General features: G+C 49.8%; 1 protein-coding gene across 9 annotated transcripts in view; it reads left to right on the top strand.

The window, feature by feature from the left end:
* Positions 1-19,378, top strand: part of LOC132832819 (discoidin domain-containing receptor 2-like) — a 242,759-nt gene that overhangs the window by 177,943 nt on the left and 45,438 nt on the right. For 8 of the 9 annotated variants that reach the window (XM_060850980.1, XM_060850981.1, XM_060850975.1 and 5 more), the window contains 2 exons: positions 2,427-2,534; positions 14,507-14,751. In XM_060850980.1, the coding sequence (XP_060706963.1) occupies positions 2,427-2,534; positions 14,507-14,751 (353 nt within the window). The remainder of the gene's footprint in view (positions 1-2,426; positions 2,535-14,506; positions 14,752-19,378) is intronic. The other variant, XM_060850984.1, reaches the window with a different exon arrangement.

The following is a 19,378-nucleotide window of genomic DNA, read 5'->3' as shown; positions in this document are numbered from 1 at the left end:
ATACAGTATTTGTGTATAAGATCACCCTAACCCCCTGGACAACAATATTCGATAATTTCTCACCATTTTAAACCCAAACATTTTTCTCCTCTTCACATTTCACCACATTATATTCCATCTGCCAATGTTTTAATTATACAGTCATCGAACAAAGAACAATACAGCGCAGAACAGGCCCTTCGGCCCTCGATGTTGCACCGACCTGTGAACTATTCTCAGCTTGTCCCCCTGCACTATCCCAAAGTTATCCAAGGACTGTTTAAACCTCCCTAATGTGGCTGAGTTGACTACATTGGCAGGTAGGACATTTCATGTCCTTACCACTCTCTGAGTAAAGAACCTACCTCTGACATCTGTCTTCAATCCCCCCCCCCTCAATTTGTAGCTATGCCCCCTCGTACAAGCTGACATCATCAGCCCAGGAAAAAGACTTTCACTGTCTACCCGATCTAATCCTCTGATCATCTTGAATGTCTCCATCAAATTCCCTCAGCCTTCTTCTTTCCAATGAGAACAGACCCAAGTCTCTCAGCCTTTCCTCAAAAGACCTTCCCTCCAGACCAGGCAACGTCCTGGTAAATCTCCTCTGCACCTTTTCCAATGCTTCCACATCCTTCCCGAAATACGGGGACCAGAAATGTACACAATATTCCAAGTGTGGCCGCACCAGCGTTTTGTTTAGTTGCAGCTCCGGAACTCGGTCCCTCGACAATTGAAACCTAACAGACCGTATGCCTTCTTAACGGCACTATCCACCTGGGTGGCAACTTTCAGGGATCTATGCACATGGACTCCAAGATCCCTCTGCACATCCACACTACCAAGAATCTTCCTATTGATCCAGTACTCTGCCTTCCTGTTATTCTTCCCAAAGTGCACCACCTCACATTTAGCTGCATTGAACTCCATTTGCCACCTCTCAGCCCAATTCTGCAGTTTATCCAAGTCCCCCTGCAACCTGTAACACTCTTCCACACTGTCCACTACTCCATCGACTTTAGTGTCATCTGCAAATTTACTAATCCATCCATCTATGCCTGCGTCTAAGTCACTTAGATGTAAGTCATGTAGAGATATACAGCACAAAAACAGACCCTTCGGTCCAACTCATCCATGCTGACCGGATATCCTAAATTAGTCTAATCCCATTCGCCAGCATTTGGCCCATTTCTGGCTAAACCCTTCCTATATATTTACCCATCCCGATGCCATTCATTACACAACACAGGAGGCAAAGTAAATGATATGCTGGGATGTCACAAATGCTGTTACACTCAGTACCTTCATGTTGCAATGTTATGATATCCAGTCAGAAATTGCCCTCCCTCAGGGAATAATCGTCACTGGGTCTGGATGTGTAGGCTGGGCAGGGGACAGGGAATTTAATATGTCACTGAGTTAGTTTGCAAATCTCTGCTGCAAATTTCTCAATATTAATTGCCTCCCCGCTTGGTGAAGCTGTCCATATCTGGATGTAAGTTTGCTCGCTGAGCTGGAAAGTTTGTTTTCCAACGTTTCGATATCGTATGAGGTAACATTATCAGTGAGCCTTGAGAGTGATGTCCAGCTTTCTATTTATGTGTTTAGATTTCCGTGGGTTGGTGATGTCATTTCCTGTGTTGGTGATGTCAAACCCAAACACACAAGTAGAAAGCAGGATGTAACACCAGCGCTTCACCGGAGGCTCACTGATGATGTCACTTAGTGTGGTGACGAAACATCTGAAAACGAACCTTCCAGCTCAGCCAGCAAACCATATGTCCAGAACCTCAACCTGAGCTTCAAATCTTCTCAAAACTCGCTGTCCATATCTGTTTCCGGCCTCTCTGGTCATCCCCACACCTTTCTTTCCCGCCCCACATGGATTTGTCAGCGAACCTGGACTTGCCATTGACATTGCATCGAACTGTTGATGAACTGGACCCTTCTAAAGTGTCAATGATCTGAGCCAATCGCTAGGCCAGGCCACATGCCTCTGGGGGAGAGTGAGAGAAGGTTGGGGGGGCAAGTCTCCCATGGGAGCATTAACACCTCCAGAGATCCAGGGGCTATAGCTGTTCTGTATCAATAGCCGAGTCAGCTATTCCCTGAACCTTCAGGGGCCTATTAATCCTCTGAAGGCCTCGCGGTTAGTTGCTTTCCCCAGATCCATCGGTTGGGCTATAGACCTTGATAGATCCGACGTAGCCCGTGGGAGAGAGATGTGGAAAAGTTGGCTTTGTGAGAAAGGGGAATGTTGTTAGGCAGAGGAGGGAGGGGAATGCCACCCCCCATGGGAATTCCATATCATTGTGTCGTTGTCCCTTCATCCTTCCCTCCCCCTGCCCCTGGCCCTCCCTGCATTTTGTGCTGCTCCATCCTGTTGTTTGTGCTGCTCCATCCAGTTTGTTCATCTCCGCCCTATTGTCTTCCCTCCTCTCCGACAGCTCTCCTGTTAAGCAACCCAGCCTATCACCTTTTGCTCTCTGCAAACCGTCACCTGATTGGAGGCCCTGGCTGCACTTTGGACCAGGTCAAGCCAATCAACACTGACGGTAAGGACCTCGCCAGGTCGGGATGGTGCTTGGGTGGGGCTTGAGTGAGGGGCAGGGTGGGGGGGGGGGGGGGGGGGGGGGGGGGGGAGTGCCAGCATGGGAGAGGACAGTGGTTGACTGGTAGTTACATTGGGGAGGAGGGGGAAACGTTGGAGGTTGCAATGGCCCACGCAATTGAGGTATATTTCCCTTGACATCTGACTGTTGTAATAGGGCAGCACAGTGGTTCAGCGGTTAGCACTGCTGCCTTACAGCGCTGGGGACCCATGTTCAATTCCACTCTCGGGAGACTCAATGTGTGGAGTTTGCATACTCTCCCCATGTCTGTGTGGGTTTCCTCCCACGGTCCAAAGGTGTGCAAGTTAGGTGGACTAGCCATGCTAAATTGCGCTATAGCATCCAGGGATGTGCAGGCTGGGTGGATTAGCCATGGAGAAATGCAGGGTTACAGAGATAGGGTGAGAGAGTTGGCTCTGACTGAAATGTTCTCTGGAGGGTCGGGGCTGACACAATGGGCCAAATGGCCTCTGCCTGCCCCTGAGTGGATTCTCTGATTCATATCACACATTGACAGATCAAGACGTCTCTCATAAACCACGCCACCCATCATGATGCTGACTGGATCGGGAAAGCTACCTCAATAACCCAGTCCAATTTTATTCTTCATTGAAAGCAACGGAGAATGATATTGGATGGAGGGGTATCAAACTGAAGTTCTACCCCATCCTGTAGCATCTCCAGGCTTTGAATGTAATGTCCAGCTACAAATCTGCCAAGACTGATGGCCTATTTTGCTGGTGAAATCTGTCTTCAGCAGTGGCAAAGCTGTGAGGGCCAAGTCTTAGTAAAGATCAGGCCGTAAGCTGGGGTTCCCTCTACCGTTCGACAGAGAGGCTAGTAGTGAGGCAGTGGCAACTAACTGTTCGCAATGCACGCTCATCATTTCACCTTTGGAATCAAAAAAATACACATTCTAAATTTGCAGGTGACACCAAACTGAGGTTATGAGGGGACATGGAAGGGGGAGGTGGGAGTGTCATCAATATGGCGAATATTGGTGTAAGTGCTGAGGCAAATACAGGTGACACCCTCGCAGACTGGGCAACCGATTGGCAACTGAAGTCCGACACACACAAATGTGAGTTGGCATATTTTAGACACGGAGGCTCAGTGGTTAGCACTGCTGCCCCCCCACGGCACCAGGGACTCAGGCTCAACTCGGGCCTCGTGAGGCTGTCTGTGTGGAGTTTGCACGTTCTCCTCATATTTGCGTGGGTTTCCTCCGGGAGCTCCAGTTTCTTCCTACAGTCCAAGGATGCGCAGGGTGGGCGGATTGGCCGTGGGAAATTGCCCACCGTATTGAGGGATTTGTGGGCAAGGTGGATTGGCCGTGGGAAATGCAGGGCTGCAAGGATAGGGTAGGGGCATGCATCTGGGTGGGACGCTCTTTGGATGGTCAGTGCGGACTCAAAGGGCCGAATGGTCTGCTTCCACACTGAAAGGATTCTATAACGTTACAAGCGGTCCAGTTTTACCGAGTTGGGGACTGAGGTAGCAAGATAATTTTTTTAATATTCAAAATAACCAGGCTGCAGAGTGCTCTGATTGGTGGAAATGCTAGGGTGAAGGGGTCAATTATACCTTCAGTCAGAGGCTATTTACTGAGTGTGTTCCAAAGAAAGTGTGTGACAGGGACAATGGGTCAGATGGAACTGGTGTCTGGGTCTGTCGGACACCACAGAGACGGAAATATTTCAGAAAATCCCCATCTCTGTGGGTGCTTACGTTCAATAACGGTTCAGTCACGTTCACTCAGATGAGTCCAGGCCTCATCTTCACCTAGAAACCTGAGATAAGGAAGATAAAATGCTCAGCAGGCCAGGCAGTATCTGTGGAGAGAGAAAAAGAGGGAACATGTCAGGTTTATGACCTTCCATCGCAACTTAGGGATACAGTGGGTTTTTGAGTCAGGATGGTTGCTTATGTAGCTTGCTCATTCCTCGTTCCCCTGTAAGGACTCAGTTCCATTCTCTCAGTTCCTCCATTTTGTTCCCTGGGGCATCGGAGGCCGAGGGGTGACCTTATCGAGGTTTATAAAATCATGAGGGGCATAGCTAGGGTGAATAGCCATGGCCTTTTCCCTGGGATGGGGGAGTCCAGAACTAGAGGGTTAAGGTGAGAGGTCAAAGATGTAAAATGGACCTAAGGGGCAACTTTTTCACGCAAGAGGTGATGAGTGTTTGGAACCAGCTGTGAGAGGACGTGGTGGAGGCTGGTACAATTGCAGCATTTAAAAGGCATCTGGATGGGTCTATGAATAGGAAGGGTTTGGAGGGATATGGGCCAAGTACTGGCAAATGGGACTAGTTCCTGTTCAGAAATCTGGTCACCATGGACGAATTGGGTCGAAGGGCCTGTTTCCGTGCTGTTTACCTCCGTAACTCTGTGTCTGTCATGTCCGCCCTCATGATGCCATTTTCCACCCTGGTGTTAATGAGAAGCCTTTTTTTTCTCTCCCTAGTTGAGAATTCCATTCCCCACCCCCTCTCCACACCCTCCTTTGAACAGATCTTGACTGTATCTGCCACACTTTGCTTCCCATTCCTTGTCGTCCTGTTCGGAATGACGCTGAAGTTCCCCTTAGCCTCACTTCCCTTCCCATCAGCCTCCACTTTTAATAGGTTGTCCACTGCATTCCCACTGCCTCAAGCACCCAGTTGCCAAAGTATGTTATCCACCCCCTCTTTGAGTATTCCAAAGGGGCCATTCCCTCTGCAGCAACCCTGGCCTGCTCTTGAAGCCACTGCTGCATACGCCCTCCCCTTCCCATAATACCTTTCCATGCTGACCTTTGCACTCTCACTCTGCTTCCAGCTGAAGCAGTGACTTGCGTGTACCTCTTTCACTGCTCTCATTTCTCTTCACCATCTCTCTCCAATGAGATCAAATATAGTCTGGCTTTATCTTCTTTCACATGGTGTCAAAGACATCTACCTGTTGGGCGAGACCTCTACCTATATCATTTCTACACCACTGGATTTGCAGTGGGCGCTTTGAACCGGATTAGTCCGCCATGAATCCCCAGGGATGCCTGCCCAATGAATTGGGTGAAACCTAACTCCCGACTCAGGCGACTGACTGTGTGGAGTTTGCACGTTCTTCCCGTGCCTGCGTGGGTTTCCTCCGGGTGGTCCGGTTTCCTCCCACAGTCCAAAGATGTGCGGGTCAGGTGAATTGGCCATGCTAAATTGCCCGTAGTGTTAGGTAAAGGGTAAATGTAGGGGTATGGGTGGGTTGTGCTTCGGCGGGTCGGTGTGGACTTGTTGGGCCGAAGGGCCTGTTTCCACACTGTAAGTCTAATCTAATCTAACCCAGAAAGTGGCCGTATGGTTGACTTCGAGATGGAGGGAGTAACCATTAGAAAGTAGAATAGGTTTAAGCTGTTCCTTACTGACCTCCACCAGTAAATAGTTGTTGCCATGAGGTATACCCTATAAAACGGTGTATGGTTCCAACATTCAAAAGAACTGTTGTTGGGCAAGGTGACCTATCACAGGAGGAGCTAGCAATTAGCAATTTTTGAGAAAATCTGTGGATCAGGTTGATGATAAGTCTGTAATTCAGCTCGCTGAGCTGGAAGGCTTGGTTTCAGACGTTTCGTCACCATGATGAGATAACATCATCAGTGAGAGTCTCTGGTGAAGTACTGGTCGTATGTCCCACCTCTCTATTTATAGGCCTTGGTTTCTTGAGGTGGGTGATGTCATTTCCGGTTCTTTTTTTCAGGGGGAGGTAGGTAAGATCTAAATCGGTGTGTTTATTGATGGAGTTCAGGTTAGAGTGCTAAGCCTCTAAGAATTCCCGTGCATGTCTGTGTTTCACCTGTCCTAGGATGTGTATGTTGTCCCAGTCAACATTCCTTTGTCTGTATGTATAGAAACTAGGAGCTGGCAATGTTTCAGGAATATTGCTGGAAACAACGATCCATTGCCAAAACTTTTTGTCTCTTGTTCATCTCATTCATCAGGACAAGACACTAGAATGGCAAATCACAAGAGATCACAGCACTTTTATACTGTAGAATGAGAAGGTTGGCAAGTCAACTCTGATTGGCGATGTCATTGACTGGAGAAAGCAATGGGGAACCATAAGAACTCTAGGCTTCCTGAAAGGCTTGAACTGCTCAGTTTGTCTAGGCCCCTGCTAATGTATGTCACTTGCAGCAAGCCAAGCCATGAGACTGACTTCTTGTATGAAGTTGCTGTTGACTTTGGTCTAGCTGTTAGTGCCCTCAGGATTGTATAGCAACTTCTGCCCAAACGCCAGTGTTACCTGGGAGCTGAGGGAGCCTTGGTGTTTGCGTTTGGCAACACCTTAGCCAATCTGAGTCATTCTGCCAACCAGGCACGCACTTTCCCACTCTGTTGTGGCTTCTGTCCTGATGGGGTCAAGATCAAAGACCTTAGCAACACGACTCTCTTTCCAGCCTTTCTGAAGGCGATGATTCCAGGACTAGTGTCAATGGCTCCTACCCTGTCTTGGTCCTAACATTGCTTATGTTAGGATGAGATGTGAAGGCTCAGTTAGGGTGTTTGAGGGTTACAAGGTAGCCAGGAAAGACCTAAAGAGAGAGCTCAGAAGAGCCAGGAGGGGACATGAGAAGTTGCTGGCGTATGGGATCAGGGTAAACCCTAAGGCTTTCTATAGGTATTTAAGGAATAAAAGAATGACGAGAGTAAGATTAGGGCCAATCAAGGATAGTAGTGGGAAGTTGTGTGTGGAGTCAGAGGAGATAGAGGAAGCACTAAATGAATGTTTTTCGACAGCATTCACTCTAGAAAATGACAATGTTGTCGAGGAGATTACTGAGATACAGGCTACTAGACTAGGTGGGATTGAGGTTCACAAGGAAGAGGTATTAGAAATCCTGCAGAGTGTGAAAATAGATAAGTCCCCTGGGTCGGATGGGATCTATCCTAGGGTCCTCTGGGAAGCCAGGGAGGAGATTGCAGAGCCTTTGGCATTGATCTTTAAATCGTCATTGTCTACAGGAATAGTGCCAGAAGATTGGAGGATAGCAAATGTGGTTCCCCTGTTCAAGAAGGGGAGTAGAGACAATCCTAGTAATTATAGACCAGTGAGCCTTACTTCAGTTGTTGGTAAAGTGTTGGAAAAGGTTATAAGAGATAGGATTTATAATCATCTAGAAAAGAATAATTTGATTAGGGATAGTCAGCACGGTTTTATGAAGGGTAGGTCGTGCCTCACAAACCTTATTGAGTTCTTTGAGAAGGTGACCAAACAGGTAGATGAGAGTAAACCGGTTGGTGTGGTGTATATGGATTTCAGCAAGGCGTTCGATAAGGTTCCCCACAGTAGGTTATTGTACAAAATGCGGAGGAATGGGATTGTGGGAGATGTAGCAGTTTGGATTAGTAATTGGCTTGCTGAAAGAAGACAGAGGGTGGTGGTTGATGGGAAATGTTCATCCTGGAGTCCAGTGACCAGTGGTGTACAGCAAAGGTCAGTGTTGGGTCCACTGCTGTTCGTCATTTTTATAAACGACCTGGATGAGGGCGTAGAAGGATGGGTTAGTAAATTTGCAGATGACACTAAGGTCGCTGGAATTGTGGATAGTGACTAAGGATGTTGTAGGTTACAGAGAGGCATAGATAAGCTGCAGAGCTGGGCTGAGAGGTGGAAAATGGAGTTTAATGCAGACAAATGATTCTCTTTGGTCGGAGTAACTGGAATGCAAAGTACTGGGCTAATGGTAAGATTCTCGGTAGTATAGATGAGCAGAGAGATCTCGGTGTCCAGATACACAGATCCTTGAAAGTTGCCACCCAGGTTGACAGGGTTGTTAAGAAGGCTTGCAGTGTTTTAGCTTTTATTAGCAGAGGAAACGAGTCCAGAACCATGAGGTTATGCTACAGCTGTACAAAACTCTGGTGCAGCTGCACTTGGAGTATTGTGTACAGTTCTCGTCACCGCATTATATGAAGGATGTGGAAGCTTTGGAAAGGGTTCAGAGGTGATTTACTGGGATGTTGCCTGGTGTGGAGGGAAGGTCTTACGAGGAAAGGCTGAGGGTCTTGAGGCTGTTTTCGTTGGAGAGAAGAAGGTTGAGAGGTGACTTAATAGAGACATTTAAGATAATCAGAGGGTTAGATAGGGTGGACAGGAAGAGCCTTTTTCCAAGTATGGTGACGGCAAGCACGAGGGGGCATAGCTTTAAATTGAGGGGTGATAGATATAGGACAGATGTCAGAGGTAGTTTCTTTACTCAGAGAGTAGTAAGGGTATGGAATGCTTTGCCTGCAACAGTCGTAGATTCACCAACTTTAAGTGCATTTAAGTTGTCATTGGACAGGCATATGGATGTACATGGAATAGTGTAGGTTAGATGGGCTTCAGATTGGTATGACAGGTGAGCGCAACATCGAGGGCCGAAGGGCCTGTACTGCGCTGTAATGTTCCATGTTCTATGTTCTAATTTTCATTTCGCTTCGTGGTAGCAGGAAACCTGTGTGCACTGTGTCAAAAACCTACAAATGGCATCGAATTTACAGCAGGGGAACAAGCCGTTCAGCCTAACTGACAGTTATCGGTGTTACTGCTCCATACAAGCCCCCTCCCACACCGTTTTGTGCCACCCCCATCAACCTAACCCTCTACTCCTTCCTTTTGTTTCTCTTTGCCTCCACGGTTCTTGCCCGTAGCGCTCTCCAGCTGAGGCTGTTGGTCCAGAATTTCTTGTTGGATATTTAGAGACCATTGTATATTCGTTGCCTTTCATTCAGGTCTTCCCATAAGCCCTGACACGACCGTTCCATTTTCTCACAGACTATATCCAGTCACTTCCTCGGCCATCTCTTTTCCAAATGAAAGAGTCCCTAACTGCTTATCCTTCCTTGACTGTTTTGAAATTCTGAGACCTGGTGAGGCCTTAGTCACTCTCTGTCTCTCCTTTGCTCTTGCTGCTGTACTCTAAAAGAGCAAATTGGTGGGATACCGAGAGCCACCCCATCTTGTTGGGTCATCCAACTGTGTCTGAATGTCAGAGGACATGGGCAGCAACGTGGCGGAATCGCCGTTACCTTTAGAGAAGTAAATGTCCTGACCTGGCCGGCTGACATGCGACTCTAGGCCCGCAACAAGATGGTCGACCCTTAACTGTCCTCAGAAATGTCCCAGAATGCCTTGCGAAAATAGGAGCAGGTGTAGGCCATTCAGCCCCTCAAGCCATTCACCGTGATTGTGGCTGATCATCCAGCTGCTGTGCCTGCTTCTCCCCACTATCCTTTGACACCTTCTTAAAATTATATAATATTTTGGCGTGGACTGCTTTCTGATGTAGGGAATTCCATACGCTCACCATTCTCTGGGTGAAGACATCTCAGTCCTGAGTGTCTGTGACCCTAGTTCTGAGCTCCCCCATCTTCGAGAACATGCTGCACGAGCGACCAAGTGTTCATTTCATAGTTATATTAGCTTATTCTTCACCATTGGTATTGGGAAGTTGGAAAGGTATTTTTTTTTAAATTGACTTATCTGTGGGATGTGCACGTCGCTGGCTGGGCCCAGCATTTTATTGCCCGTTCCTAGGTGCCCCCTTGAGAAGGTGGTGGGGGTGAGCTGCCATCTTGAACCGCTGTGGTCCACCTGCTGTGGGTTGACCCACAATGCCCTGAGGGTGGGAATTCCAGGGTTTTGACCCAGCGACAGCAAAGGTACAGCAATATATTTCCAAATCAGGGTGGTGAGTGGCCTGGAGGGGAACTTGTATGGGGTGGATGGTCCCATGTATCTGCTCCCCCTTGTCCTTCTAGATGTGAGTGGCTGTGGGTTTGGAAGGTGCTGTCTGAGGATCTTCAGTGAATTTCTGCAGTGTATCTTGTATCTAGTACACACTGCTGCTACTGAACGTTGGCGGTGGAGGGAGTGGATGTTTGTGGGTGTGGTGCCAGTCAAGCAGGGGCTGCTTTGTCCTGGATGGTGTCAAGTTTCTTGCATGTTGTTGGGGCTGCCCCCACCCAGGGCAAGTGGGAAGTATTCCATCACCCTCCTGACTTGTGCCTTGTAGATGGTGGGACAGGCTTTGGGGAGTCAGGAGATGAGTTACTCACCGCAGTGTTCCCAGCCTCTGACTTGCTCTTGTCGCCGCTGTGTTTATGTGGTAAGTCCAGTTGAGTTTCTGGTCAATGATGACCCCCCAGGATGTTTATAGTGGGGAGGGGTGGAATTCGGTGAGGGCTAAAGAAATAAAGGGCTGTTTTTAAGAATGCAATTGCTTTTATTTAATGACTATTATCACTCACGGGCCTTGAGCTTCTCTGGCAAGGCCACACCTCGTTGCCGTGGGGAAGTGGGAGTCTAGGGCAGTGGGAGGCTTGCTGAGTGAGACACTTTGCTCAGTGGCCAGACCAGATCACGATAGCGGATTCCCTGCATCTAATGGACTTTTCTGACAATCCAGTAGGCAACCAAATTCACCGTTCACTCCAGATTTATTTATTGCGTGAACTGAAGGTAACCCTATCCGTAAGGTGCCGTGTATTCACTCATCCAGAAACATTAGCACCACACAGTGTCGCCCCGATCGATAGAATTACACTTTATTTTGCTCAGAAACTGCATGAACTCATGTAAGATTCTGTAAATCCACTTTTTTTAGATTAGAATCAGTCTGAACAGTGGGGCACAGACAGCATCACACACAGGGCACCTCACACCTTCAGTGGGCCGACACGGCACCGATCGTTAAAGTTCACTTGAGAATGTAACTTTAAGAAAGTTCTGGGATTTCGATTAGGTTCCCGACAGTGTGGAAACAGGCCCTTCGGCCCAACCAGTCCACACCGACCCTCCGAAGAGTAACCCACCCAGGCCCATTTCCCTCTGACTAATGCGCCTAACACTATGGCGCAATGTAGCACAGCCGATTCACCCCTAACCTTCACATCTTTGTGACTGTGGTGGAATCCGGAGCAAACCCACGCAGACACGGGGAGAATGTGCAAACTCTACACAGACAGTCGTCTCAAGACAGGAATTGAACCCGGGACCCTGGTGCTGTGAGGCATCAGTGCTAACCACTGAGCCACCATGAAAGAACTGAAACCAACAGGGCCATTCTAAAAGATGAGACTTAACAAACAATCCAGGTCTTTTTCAGTATATAAGTTGAGTCGCATCACACTATAAACCTTTGCTATAAATTCTGTGTCCTACGATCTTATCATCCACAACCACCTGATGAAGGAGCAGCGCTCCGAAAGCTAGTGCTTCCAAATAAACCTGTTGGACTGTAACCTGCTGGCTTTTTAACTCCGATCGATAGAGGGCTCGATGATTGGCTTTGGTGAAAGGTTGCCAAGGCGCTGACCTTGCAAAGAAATCAAGTCATTGCCGTTCACTACTCGGCCTCAGACCGACACTAAACAAATAAAACGAACATTCAAAGGTGCTGTCAAATTAGGAACATTACAGTTTGCGGATAATTACAGCAAGTTGCAAAATGCAGCTCTCCTTAATTTACAGAACAGCAATAACGAGTCGAGCGCGTTTTGTGTTTTGTCTTCAAGTCCATAGATTATACATTTTTAGGTTCAGTGCTCCAAAGTTCCCAAATTATCTGTGAGTGTTATAAAACCCGGTAGTCTGTGCGGGTAAGGTGAGGGACGACAGGAGGGAATAGCGTGGAACCTAAAATACTGAGCATGCAGCTGTCAGGATGAGGGGCCTCTGACTGTCTTGTAGATACTGGGTCATTTGGTGGAAAATTCATTTTCTGGAAGTGTCCCACTGTAATAGCATTATGCTCTGCCTCAGTGCCGGGACAAATCAGCCTGTATTCTTCGTAAAGCCTAGATGTTTGGGAATGCGCCTTCAAGGGAGGGGACAGAGACAGTGACGGGGGCTGCGTTGACCAGTTTAGATTAGATTAGATTAGATTACTTACAGTGTGAAAACAGGCCCTTCAGCCCAACAAGTCCACACTGACCCACTGAAGCGCACCCACCCAGACCTACCCCCCTACATTTACCCCTTACCTAACACTACGGGCAATTTAGCATGGGCCAATTCACCTAGCCTGCACATCTTTAGAGTGTGGGAGGAAACCGGAGCACCCGGAGGAAACCCACGCAGACACGGGGAGAGTGTGCAAACTCCACACAGTCAGTCGCCTGAGGCGGGAATTGAACCCGGGTCTCTGGTGCTGTTTAGGTGAAGATGGGTTGTGGAGAAGCCTGGGCTGGGCCGAACAACGTCATTGTGCTACAAAGCTCTACATGCCTGTGGTAATTCCTTCCACCAGAGAAAATAGTCCTTCAGTGCATTCTTACCCTACCAGACCCTGGCTACAAATACATTTTTGTAACTCCCTCCCAAGAATAACAACAGCAGTTTGCATTTACATAACCCCCCGCCCCACCACCACCACCACCACCACCACCACCACAAAAGGCAACAACATTAACAAATAAGATTTGGCTCCATCTGCAGAAGGAGGTGATTATAAGGATCAAAAGGTTGAAAGCTTGGTCCAGTAGCTAGGTCTGAAAGGAGGAGACAAAGGTGGGGAGGTGTCAGGAAGGGATGCCAGAGCTTGGAGCTCACGATGCACTGCCCGATGATTAAACCTGGGGTCGCTCAAGAGGCCACAATTAGGAACAGCTCAAATTTCTTGCCGAGGAGTGGCAGATGGAATTTAATCCAGATAAATGCGACATTTTGGGAAGTCAAATCAGGGCAGGACTTAAACATTTAATGGTAAGGCACTGCGGAGTGTTGCTGAACAGAGAGACTTTGCGGTGCAGGTTCATAGCTCCTTGCAAGTGGAGTCGCAGGTAGACAAGGTGGTGAAGACGGCGTTTGGTACGCTTGCCTTGATTGGCCAGAGCGTTGAATGTCAGAGTTGGAATGTCATGTCACGGGAAAGTGGGAATAGAGGCCACAATCAGATTGGCCAATGGTGGAGCGGACGTCCTGCTCCTGAACTCACTCACATTTTCATGTCTGAAGTTATTTGGTATGCTTTCCTTTCTTGGTCAGAGTACAGGTGTTGGGAGGTCATGTTGCAGCTGCACAGGACATTGGTTAGGCCACTTTTGGAATATTATTTGCAATTCTGGTCTCCCTCCTATCAGTCGGATGTTGTGAAACTTGAAAGGGTTCAGAAAAGGATTTGCCAGGGATTGAGCTACAGGAAGAGGCCGGGGCTGTTTTCCCTGGAGCGTCGGAGGCTGTGAGGGGTGACTTTATAGAAGTTTATAAAATCATGAGGAGCATGGATAGGGTGAATAGTCGAGGTCTTTTCCCCAGGATATGGGGAGTCCAAAACTAGAGGGCATATGTTTAAGTTGAGAGGGGAAAGATTTAAAAGGGACTTACGGGATAACTTTTTCACACAGAGGGTGGTGTGTGTGTGGAATGAGCTGCCAGAGGAAGTGGTGGAGGCTGGTACGATTACAACATTTAAAAGGCATCGGGATGGGTATACGAATAGGAAGGGTTTGGAGGGATATGGGCCGGGTGCTGGCAGGTGGGACTAGATTGGGTTGGGATACCTGGTCGGCATGGACGGGTTGGACTGAAGGGTCTGTTTCCGCGCTGTACATCTCTATGACTCTCCGCAGGAGGAGGCCGGAAGGAGATTAAAGCAATGGGAGAGGGGAATGTGGCAGAAACCAGAATGAGGATTTCAAAATCCTGGTCCTCCCTCACCAGGGGGTCAGCCAGCACGAGGTGGGAGGGGGTATGGGCGTGTTAGGGGAAAAGCAGCAGAACCATGGACAGTCTTGAGGCTCCGCAGGGTGGACACTGGGATTGCACTGAAGTGGTTCCATCTTGAGGCAGCAGAATGAGGCTCAGAGCCGGGGGGTGGGGGCGCGGGAGATGCGATTATCCAGAGACGGAACCCTCGCTCTATCCCCCTTTCTCCTTCTTCATTGTCCTTTTGATCCCAGCCTGCAGCGGGGAGTACGCAGAGCCCGACCTCAGCAAGGTGGCCTTCCAGGCGGGATTCCCGAACAGCGTTCCGCACTACGCCGAGGCTGACATCATCAACCTGCAGGGAGTCACGGGGAATAACACCTACGCTGTGCCCGCCGTCACCATCGACGCTCTGGCTGGGAAGGATATCGCTGTCGGCGAGTTTCCACGGCAACGGCTCGTGTTCCGAGAGAAGCTGGGGGAGGGCCAGTTTGGGGAGGTAAGCCCAGCCAATGTTTTTATCGTCTTCAGTTCAGTCATGGGACGTGGGCATCGTTGGCTGGGCCCAGCATCTGTTACCCGTCCCTAGTTGACCCCTTGAGAAGGTGGGGGGGGGGGGGTGAGCTGCCATCTTGAACCACTGCAGTCCATCTGCTGTGGGTTGACCCACAATGTCCTGAGGGAGGGGATTCCAGAATTTTGACCCAGCAACAGTGAAGGAACAGCCGATATATTTCCAAGTCAGGGTGGTGAGTGGCTTGGAGGGGAACTTGAAGGAGGTGGTGTTCCCATTGTCCTTCCAAATGGAATTGATCATGGGTTTGGAATGTGCTGTCTGAGGATCTTTGGTGAATTGCTGCAGTGTATCTCGTAGAGGGTACACACTGCTGCTACTGAGCGCTGGGTGTGGAGGGAGTGGATGCTTGTGGATGTGGGACTAATCAAGTGGGGGCTGCTTTGTCCTGGATGGTGTTGAGCTTCTTGAGTGTCATTGGAGCTGCCCCCATCCAGGGCAAGTGGGGAGTATTCCATCACCCTCCTGACTTGTGCCTTTGAGATGGTGGAGTCAGGAGGTGAGTGACTGGACAGAGTAACAGCACGGAAACAGACCCTTCGGTCCAACCAGTCCATGCCGACCATTATCCCAAATCGAACTAGTCCCAGCTGATTGTATTTGGCCGATATCCCTCTAAACCGTTCCTAATCATGGACTGATCCAAATCTCTTTAAATGCAACTCTACCTGCATCTGTTCCTGTGGAGGTTCATCCCATACACGAACCACTCTCTGTGTAAAAATGTTGCCCCTCATGTCCTGTTTAAATCTTTCTCCTCTCACCTTAAAAATATGCCCCCTAGTTTTGAATTCCCCCACCCTAAGGAAAAGAACTTTGCTATTCACCTTATCTGTGTCCCTCATGATCTTATAAACCTCGATAATATCACCCTTCAATCGCCTACATTCCAATGAAAAGACTCCCAGTCAATCCAGCCTTTCCTTATAACTTAAACCCTCCATTCCTAGCAACATCCTACTAACTATTTTCTGAGCCCTCTCCAGGCTAATAGTATCCTTCCTGTAACAGGATGACCAGAACTGGACACAGTGCTCCAGAACAGGCTTCGGTGTTTTTTATTTCAAAAATATACTTTATTCATAAAATAAAGTGATGGTCTGTACAGTTGGTCATGCCATACATATGTAAACATTTACATACAGAGATCAGAATTTATCATTTTTATATACAGGTCTGTACGTTTATCAATCATGTGCCCATATATTTAGCTGAGGCGTCAGCAGAGCCCAAATGACTGCATGGGCCCCCTGTTCTTTGTTAGACAGGGAGATGTTACACGGTGGTCTTTCCCCACCGCGCCTTGGCAGCAGCTGCCCCAAGCTTCAGCGCGTCCCTCTACACGTAGTCCTGGACCTTGGAATGTGCCAGTCTGCAACACTCAGTCGGGGTCAACTCCTTCAGCTGGAAGATCAACAGGTTTCGGACCGCCCAGAGAGCGTCCTTCACCGAGTTGATGATCCTCCAGGCGCAGTTGATGTTCGTCTCGGTGTGCGTCCCGGGGAACAGGCCGTAGAGCACGGAGTCCCGCGTCACGGCGCTGCTCGGGACAAACCTCGACTAACACCACTGCATTCCTCTCCAGACTTCCTCTGCATAGGCACATTCCAGAAGGAGGTGTGTGACAGTCTCGTCCCCCCCGCAGCCGCTTCGAGGGCAGCGTGCGGTGCGGCTGAGAGTCCGGGCGTGCATAAACGATCTCACAGGTAGAGCCCTTCTCACCACCAGCCAAGCCATGTCTTGGTGCTTGTTGGAAAGTTCTGGCGATGAGGCATTCTGCCAAATGGCTTTGACAGTCTGCTCAGAGAACCGCTCGATAGGATCTGCCCTCTCCTTTTCCTGAAGGGTCTCGAGGACACTACGTGCTGACCACTTCCTGATGGACTTGTGGTCAAAGGTGTTTTTCTTCATAAACTTCTCCACGAAGGACAGGTGGTACGGAACGGTCCAACTACTCGGAGCGTTCCGCGGCAGCGAGGCCAGGCCCATCCTTCGCAACACCGGGGACAGGTAGAACCTCAGTACGTAGTGACACTTGGTGTTTGCGTACCGGGGATCCACGCACAGCTTGATGCAGCCACACACAAAGGTGGCCATCAGGGTGAGGGTGGCATTGGGTGTATTTTTTCCCCCGTTGCCCAGATCTTTGTACAGCGAGTCCCTTCGGACCCGGTCCATCTTTGAACTCCATATGAACTGGAAGATGGCCCGGGTGACTGCAGCGGCGCAGGTTCTGGGAATAGGCCAGACCTGTGCCACGTACAACAGCAATGACAGTGCCTCACACCTGATGACCAGGTTTTTTCCCGTGATGGAGAGCGACCGTAGCCTCCATCTGCCCAGTTTCTGCCTCACTTTACTGATACGCTCCTCCCAAGACTTGGCGCACGCCCCAGCCCCCCCGAACCAAATACCCAGCACCTTCAGGTGGTCGGTCCTGACAGTGAAGGGGATCGAGGATTGGTCGGCCCAATTCCCGAAGAGCATGGCCTCGCTCTTGCCTCGGTATACCTTGGCCCCCGAGGCCTGTTCGAACTGGTCACAAATGCACATGAGTCTGCGCACGGACAGCGGATCCGAGCAGAAAACGGCAACGTCATCCATGTACAGGGAGGCCTTAACCTGCAGGCCCCTGCTGCCCGGAATAGTCACCCCTCTCAGGCTCGCATCCTTCCTGATGGACTCGGCAAATGGCTCTATGCAGCACACAAACAAGGCTGGAGAGAGAGGGCAGCCCTGCCTGACTCCAGATCTGACTGGGAAGCTATCCAATTCCCACCCATTGATTGAGACTGCACTGACGATGTTGGTGTAGAGCAGTCTGATCCAATTGCAGATTCCCTCCCCAAAGCCCATTTTGGAGAGAACATTTCTCATATACATGTGTGATATCCTGTCAAAGGCTTTCTCCTGGTCCAGGCTGATCAGGCAGGCATCCAACCCTTTGTCCTGCACGTAGGCGATCATATCCCTGAGGAGTGCGAGACTCTCAGCGATTTTCCTGCCCGGCACAGCACAGGTTTGGTCAGGGTGAATCACCGACCCAGAGCAGACCCACCCACTGGGGCGTACACATTGATCAGTCTCAGGGGAGCATTCTTGTACATAACGTCAGCGACGAGGAGGCGCCCGCCCACCACCTCCTTAACCTCGGAGAGGGTGAAGTTGCTTCCTCGCAACAGGATACCCAGGCCGGAGGCGCAGCTATCGTTACCTCCCGACCAAACTGACTGCCCATGGGCCCACAAGCTCGACCATCTCCTGTAGCTGCTGAGGTGCGGTATCCCACACTCCTGCAGAAACAGGAGGTCGGCTTTAACGCTGGCCAGGAAGGCCATCGTTGAAACACATCGCGTAGCCGATTTGATGCTACGCACATTGATGCTGGCAATTTTAAACCCCATTTTAACAGTTTACGAGGTTAACAGTGTCCATTTGCTGCTGGTCTTGCTCCTCTGGGGTAGCTGTGTGCATCCCCGTGGTGACGGCAAACTGCTGGACCTTCCCGGGGTGCTGAGGTAGCTGTCCGGCTCCACGCTGGAGCCACTTCCCCGCTCTGGTGTCTTTGTGTCGAGCCCAGGGTCCGCACCGTCCAGTTCTCCATCTGACAGCGGGGCTGTCACAGGACCGCTGCTCCCAGTTACCTGGAGTTGTGGGCCGGTGGACACCTCTTGGTTCTCACCGGGTCAGGGGAGGCCTTTACCCATCCCGACAGAGGGATCGTCTTTCCCTTCCTGGGTGGTGCTGCCCTCCTTTCTCCCCACTGCACTCTGTCTCTTCCTCTGGTGACGACCCTTCTTGCGCCCGTCCTCACCGTCGGAAGAGCTGCCTGTATCCTCGACTTGCAGGTGTCGCTTCCCCTTTCGCTGGGTGGCTTTGGGGCCCTAGAGAGGTTTCCTCTTCCTGTTTTTGACCGTAATCCAATCCTCTGCCTCCTTTGATCCCTCCTCCGTCTGTCCTGAAGGAGCTTGGATCGGCTGCTGCATCTCCCCGCTGTCTGCCGTCTGCTCCGCTACAGCCTGCCCTTCCTTCTGGGTGCCTCCAGGCACCATTACCGTGCTGTTTTGTGGTACCTTGCTGGTCTTAGTCGGTCCACGGCTCGTGTTGCCACCTCCGGCCATCTGTGCGTAGGTGGCGGCCCCTTGTCTTGGGCAGGCCTTGTACATGTGGCCTGCCTCTCCGCACAGGTTACAGTTCTTGGCCTCACTGACATCTTGTACAACCTCAATATGACATCCCAACTCCTGTACTCAGTATCCTCAGCAAAGAAGGATTGCGTGCTCAATGTCTATATGTGACACAAACGTGCAGGAATTATGTACCTGAACCCCTAGGTCTCTCTGTTCTACAACAGCATCCAGGGCCCTCTCAGTAATCCTGCGCCTGTTTGTTTTACCAAAATGCAGTACCTCACACTTATGCAAATTAAACTCAATCTGCCACTCCTCAGCCCATTGACCCAATTGATCAAGATCTCTTTGTAATCTTAGGTAACCTTCTTCACTGACCACTGTAATAACTAATTTTGGTGTCATCTGCAAGCTTACTAAGC

Source organism: Hemiscyllium ocellatum, chromosome 35 (assembly GCF_020745735.1).
Source record: "Hemiscyllium ocellatum isolate sHemOce1 chromosome 35, sHemOce1.pat.X.cur, whole genome shotgun sequence".
In the NCBI taxonomy this organism is placed as follows: Eukaryota; Metazoa; Chordata; class Chondrichthyes; order Orectolobiformes; family Hemiscylliidae; genus Hemiscyllium; species Hemiscyllium ocellatum.
Note: the sequence above shows the minus strand (reverse complement) of the source record. Positions and strands in the feature narration are given on the sequence as shown.